We start from the raw sequence: 6,282 nt of genomic DNA on the forward strand, positions 1-6,282 counted from the left end.
TTGTCTTCCCAAGTAACCATTACACGTGATGGAGCCCTGCTGTCCTGGAGATGGCTGAGCACCTGCCTGCCCATGGGAAGGAGTGAATGAGTTCCTTGTTTTGCTTTGCTTGTGTGTGTGGCTTTCGCTTTCCCTATTAAACTGTCTTTGTCTCAGCCCATGAGTTTTCTCACTTTTACCCTTCCAATTCTCTCCCCCATCCCACTGGTGGGGAGTGAAGGAGCGGCTGTGTGGGGCTGAGCTGTGGGGTTAAACCACAACAATGCTCCCCAACAGCAAGGGAATGCAGGAACTTCTGTAGCACAGCTGAAAGAATCCCCTGGGGGCTGTCCCAGTGAGCGCACCGGACACAGCACACTTCTTAACCCATCTCAGCTGGAGAGATGCTACCCCCTTTATCCATAAAGCTGCATAGGGTCTGATGCTGTTGGAAATCAGCATACGTGTCTTTGTCTGAATTCACAGAAGGCAAATTTAAGGCAGTTTCTCAAACTAGACCAGGAAAAGGCTCAAAAACGGTCAGGATGCACAGACGAAATGCAGTCAGCAGCAGCTTCACTCCACCAAAGTGAGGGAGCAAGAAGTAGCTGTAATTATTGGCTGCAAGTTTTTAAACCAGACTACTAGGAACTATTTTTACCTGCGGGCAGCAGCTTGGGTCAGTTGTTCCTCACCCCAACTGCAATTGCAGCCCTTCAGGCCGCTTTTCACTCCTTCAAAATGGAGGAACTACATTGCTGATGACATGGGACAGGAGAGTAGAAAGGGTAAATCAAGGTCAAGGAGCTAAAAAATTGTCCCAATTCCCAAAAGCTGATGGAAAAAAAGACTTAAGAGGGATGGCCACTAAACTAGGTTCCTAAGTATCTGGCTTACATTCCCAGTTCCTGGATAACTTCTTTTTGATTTAGTTTGTCTCTCTGAAAAACTGAAATAATGCTAATTCCCTCCTTTGTAAAGTGTTATTATACAGGAGCTAAGGAAATATTATTAGGAAGTGAAATTGCAGCCTCACCCACTTGCACAGCCGTATGTACATGGGGGAGGAGGCAGACAAGGAAATGTAAGAGTTACCGTGTCCCAAAAATAATACTGCAGTCTCATTAAAGCCTGGGTCTCTCCTCCACTGCAGGGGAAGGCTGTTCGTGAATCAGTCACAGGATCTGCCACAGAAAACACCGTCACCTTGTTACCCCCTTGGAAAGCATCTCAAAGGTAGGGAGCTTAAAATCTAGGGATGTTCAGCAGTAGGCATGTCTTCTTTGGGGACATGAAAGATTGTGCCCTGGTCTTCCTTTAAAACAAGGGCCACATCAAACATATTAAAAATTACTGACTAAGAGGATGTTTTCTACCCAGCAGAAAACAGCTAGGCAGCTCCTCCACACAGGGAATTTACCTTCATTTGCCGTGTGAGTGAACAGAGGGTTAGTTACAGTTTGAAGGGCAACAACTGCCTTTGGGAGGCCTCCATGTTTGATTCTCAGTAAGAAACATCTCTAAGTAGGATATCATGGGAGCAACTGCCAAATTAGGTTTTCCTACCCTTTTGTCCAAAATCCTCCATTGCAGGGATACACCCTTCTTCCACCCCTGGAGCCAGAGGCTTTAGCTGATCTGCCATGCGCAGGGTTGGCCGGACCTTCGCCTCCAATTCCACCGCTTTTCGGAAATGGGTGTAGATGTCGGGCAACCTGCACAGATCACAGCACAGTCAGATCTCCGTAGGATGGCTACCCTGGCCCCTCCCCACAGCACCACATAGCTTCCGCAGATGGAGGGTTAGCTTTTTAGGCTGCGCTCTCCTGAGGGCTGAGTTCATATTTGTGATGCATGTTTGTACATCACCGGGCATAGAAGAGGCAGATACCCCTGGGGCCAGCAGCAATAGGAAGTTCAGTCCTTCACCCAATTTCTTTCTGCTTCTGATGCAAATGGTGCCTTTTCAATTTAAGGTGTGTCCTGATGGGGCAATCCACGAGGGTCAGATTTATCTCACCTAACTTCTGATTACCCACAAGCCTGACCTCAATGTAAAAATTTGCAACCTCCTACTGCCTTTTCAGTCAATGGAGAGAAACAGGCATTTTTATGGCCTGACTCTTCTGCCCTATTTTATACATTTTCTACAAGATACCATGTATCACTCAACTCCATCAACTACACCTCAAGTGACTATTGAGGGAGCCATGAAGAGTCCACACGCAAAGGGCTACTGTCATAGGCAGCTGCATTTAGCCAGATGGAGTAATGGAGCAATCCAGTCTGATGTCACAAGGACTCGGCACTGCAGAGTGAGTATCCAAACTGTGCTGGTAGAAGGGCAAAGAGAAATCAGTTCCTCAATAAACAGTCAAACAAACCCCTCGGCTTTATGCATATCAGAGCATAAATCCTACTAGTACAGAGGGATGAATGTGCCCCTTCCCCTTGATGTGTATGAGCATGACAGCACTGTTCCATAAATGCAGATGGGTCCTTTCCCCGTGGGACCAGATGACTAAGATCCCTCCTGAGCAGTTCACTGGAGTGAGAAACAAATGGGACAGTGGAGGAGTAAGTGATACCATGGAGCAGCCCACCTGGCAATAGGCCTGAAGGGAAGGTCGTCCCGATGATACAGCGTGGATGCCCAGAATGTCTGAATCTTCACCCCGTGCTGACTACACACCTGGCACAGCCCCTTCTCCACATCCAGCTCCTCCTGCGTGGCCTAGGGAGAACAAAATGCAGTGAGGCCATGGCTGCACGGCCTCAGCTCCCACATGCACACAGACCCTGGTCCCTGGTCTTGCCCTCCTCCCGCATCTCCACATTTAGCTTCATCCCTTTAAAGAGAGTTGCACACAGACAATCTCTGAGTATTTCCCTCTCCCAAACCCAACAAGTGTTTTCACTCTCCATTAGCAGTGCCAATGCCAGAATAAGAAACTCCTTGATGTAGGACGTTGCAGATCTTTTAAGTCTGCATGGACTGGAAAGGTGACTGGACAAATATATGTAAAAGAAATCCACTGAGGGTTATTGAATATCAGGATAGCATTCCTGTTTCAAGAAGTACTTGAGCCACAGAGGCTGGGAATGTATGCAGGGGAAGTATCTTTACAGATTTGTCCTGCTCCTGTGGTCTTCTCTGGGCATCTGTTATTGGTCACTGTCAGGAAAAAGGCTATGGAGTTAGATGAGGCCTTTTGTCTGACCCTCTGTGGTTGTTCTTAGTGCTGCATGGAGTAAAGCACCAGGGGATGTGTAGGTTGTCAAGTTACAAGGGTTGTAGGCCTGACAACAGGAATACCTGCAGTGCAGGTCACAGAGTGATTCCTGCATTAGACAGCTCTGAGGCCCAGACTCTGCTAATACTGAGTGCATCTATGTACATGTATACGCATATGTGTGTGTGTACACAAAGCCTCCAGGCTCAGTGGTTTGGATCCAGAGCCCTCCATTGAATTCAGCAGGCTCTGGATCAAACCACGTAGTCAGCTCAGCGAAGACAGGTCAGCGACATGCCAACCCCGTCAGCAGTCCGGGACCGGACTCGTGTTTCGTTCTTCAACGCGCTGGTGGGCAACTGCCTAAATATGGGTGCTGTCAACTCACCGTGGGCCTTTTCTACACTCAATACAATATGCCCCCTGGCAGCTAGCTCCTTGTGCAAGGAAGGTGCTGGGAAAAGGCAGCTTGATGCAAACAGAAGGAGAAATGGACTCAGCTGACCTAAAATGCCAGTTGCCAGAAACCCCTCTTCCTCAAGACACAGCACTTGCATGTGATCATTCACAAATAGCTGCTGTCATACAGCAAGGACTCCCACCCAGACACCTGCACCATCCCCATCCCAGGAGCTAGCCAGTTTCCCCAAGGTTAAAAATACCACAGACAAGAAAGGCTCTGAACATACAGGATCTGCATCACCATTTGGTTGTGGAAGAAACCTCCACAACCTAATTTTATCTTTTTTACAATGTCACTCAGATATTTCCCTTACCTCTTCATGAAAAGCCACGGCACTGACAGAGCCCAACTGAGTAATCAGATCACAGACCACATCTTCTGGCTTCCCCTTCCTCACAACCAGGGTACTGCAGACGCAAAACATTGGCCTGAATTAGGTTTGATATTATTGTTATTTATGTGTACAGGAGGCCCTAGTTCTGGCCCAGGCACCCATGTACTAGTTCTCTACGGAGCACCGACAGCATGTGGAGGCAAACAGACAGGATTTGACTAGCCTACATTTTTTAGGACCCAATGAACACAGTTTGTAAGCCTCTGGGGCTGAGTTTCTGTCAAACACATTTCTACCACCTCGGATGCCTTAGAAAGGATAACTGGGCAGAAAGCCAGGCTATCACCTAGAAGTAAATCTGTCAGATCTGTTCATCCTCACACACTGAAGCTGAGATTCAATAACTGATTCCTCTTCCAATCTCCTTCACAGGCAGTGGTGGCCTGTGGGCAGACCCCTCTCCACTTTCATGTGGGAGTATTCAGAGGAATTCTTTCCTCTGAATGCTCTGTGTTCGTAACAGAGTCAACAGAACTTCCCTCCCACCTTGCAACCTCACCAACTGCCCAGCTGTGTACCCAGGGCACCAGACCAAAAGAGAAGCTGTGGTGAGAAAGTTGGTCAGAGGTGGGTGCAGAGTTCTGTGAGGAGCCTCATACGTGACTCTGTCCTTCCCTTTCCCTCTCTCTCTCTCTTTCTCACTACTGTGTCATCTAACAGAGGCCTGTGCTGGAGAAGAATTTCTTGAAGGAGTAATACAGTGTTTTTGCCAGAATAATTTAAAGCATAACTGAAAAGTTTCTTCAAAGATGGGCTGGGTCTGAAGAAGGCAGGAGCAAGGGGTGCTGCTGAGAGAGCAGATCTTAGCGTGGCTCTTCACAGCCACACATCTCTCACTGAAGAACACCAATCTTTTATCAGCCACTGACAACAGCACAGTAGCATTCAAGCAGCTCTGAATCTGTTCTCTGCAGGGTGTGGGTGCAGATACCCACTGATCAGTTCTTTCAGTCTCCTATAACATTCACAATCTGCACGGTCCATGCTGCACTGCAAACCCAGAGCCATTCCTCTTGCTTCTACTACCACTGTTACGCTGCTCTGAGAGAATACAGGCTGGCTGACGCATCTTCTGCTAAGCAAAGTCAGATGTTATCTGGTAATGGGATTCTTCAGCATGTAGACCTTCAGGCCCTGGTCTACCCCAGTTATGGTTTCTAAAGACATAATGAAGGAGGAATCCCTGAAGACCCCCCTCCCACAATGTAGCCTACCAAAGAGATTGGGTTTAGCGGGACAGGGCATGAGCAAACCTAACTCTCCAGTCTCACAAGCCAGGATGCATGATGGTCTGTCTCAAGGCAACTCCTAGGGAAAACTCATTAGGGACAAGGTAGGACGCATGCCACAGTGGCTAGTGCTGTTGCCTACATGTCGGAAGACTGCCGTTCATGTCTCCAGTTGTCAGAACTCTGGGCAAAGCACTCAAGGCTGACACCCATCTGTGGTATCTGAGTTCAAGAAAGCAAAACCTCGAATAGCACGCAGCCTGGATGGCTCTTCTCTTCCCTGCAGATGCCACAGCAGGTCACCTAAACAGGGGCTATGTATGGGACCTTATTGTATCTAACAGAAGGGCTGTGGCTCTCTGAAATGAGACATCATCAGAGCCCAGAGTACCTGACATGATTTGACCCACAGCACATATGTGTCGGAAAAAAAGAAAGAAAATAAAAATAGACGTGTTATTTGCATGGTGCTTTCTCAACTACCTTCCTTTTTTCTTGAGTGTTTCCCTTAGATCCTTCACGCTTTCCAACAAAAACCTGAGCCGATGGGGCCCTGTCTTCGGGAAGCCGTAGCAGTGGGTGCCCAGGTAGTGCCGCGGGTCGAAGCAGTAGAGGGGAATAACAAAATCTGCGTTGGTCTGAGCCCAGTGGAGCACCTGGAAACACAGAGAGGGCCATGACAGCTCTTGGGGGCAGGATGCAGCATGCACCTCTCCCCAGCCTACCCAAGAGCGGGGTTATTTCTAAAGAAATACCCGGAGAGCCGCCGGCCGGACCCTACCTGGTTATCGTGGGCACGCAGGTCGCAGCGCAGCAAGCAGATGATCGTCCTCGCTGCCCCCGACATGGTGCCTCGGCGGGGCCGATCCCGCCTCACCCGGCCCGGCCCTGTTCTCCCTCAGCCCGGCCCCCTCAGCCCGGCTCTGCTCTGTCCTCCTTCAGCTCGGCGCCTCTCAGCCCGGCCCGGCCCCCTCATCCCGCCCC

The 6,282-nt window shown here is 49.2% G+C and overlaps 1 protein-coding gene across 1 annotated transcript in view; it reads right to left on the minus strand.

Moving 5' to 3' along the window:
• Nucleotides 1-6,145, minus strand: part of LOC103896186 (cryptochrome DASH-like) — a 20,940-nt gene extending 14,795 nt beyond the window's left edge. The window contains exons 1-6 of the mRNA XM_009275970.1: nt 6,080-6,145; nt 5,782-5,954; nt 3,989-4,082; nt 2,583-2,713; nt 1,546-1,694; nt 1,075-1,163 (exon numbers count right to left, since the gene is read on the minus strand). Of these exons, the coding sequence (XP_009274245.1) occupies nt 1,075-1,163; nt 1,546-1,694; nt 2,583-2,713; nt 3,989-4,082; nt 5,782-5,954; nt 6,080-6,145 (702 nt within the window). The remainder of the gene's footprint in view (nt 1-1,074; nt 1,164-1,545; nt 1,695-2,582; nt 2,714-3,988; nt 4,083-5,781; nt 5,955-6,079) is intronic.
• Nucleotides 6,146-6,282: the final 137 nt, after the last annotated feature.

The sequence above is a fragment of the Aptenodytes forsteri genome, unplaced genomic scaffold (genome assembly GCF_000699145.1).
Source record: "Aptenodytes forsteri isolate BGI_AS27 unplaced genomic scaffold, ASM69914v1 Scaffold80, whole genome shotgun sequence".
Lineage (NCBI taxonomy): Eukaryota > Metazoa > Chordata > Aves > Sphenisciformes > Spheniscidae > Aptenodytes > Aptenodytes forsteri.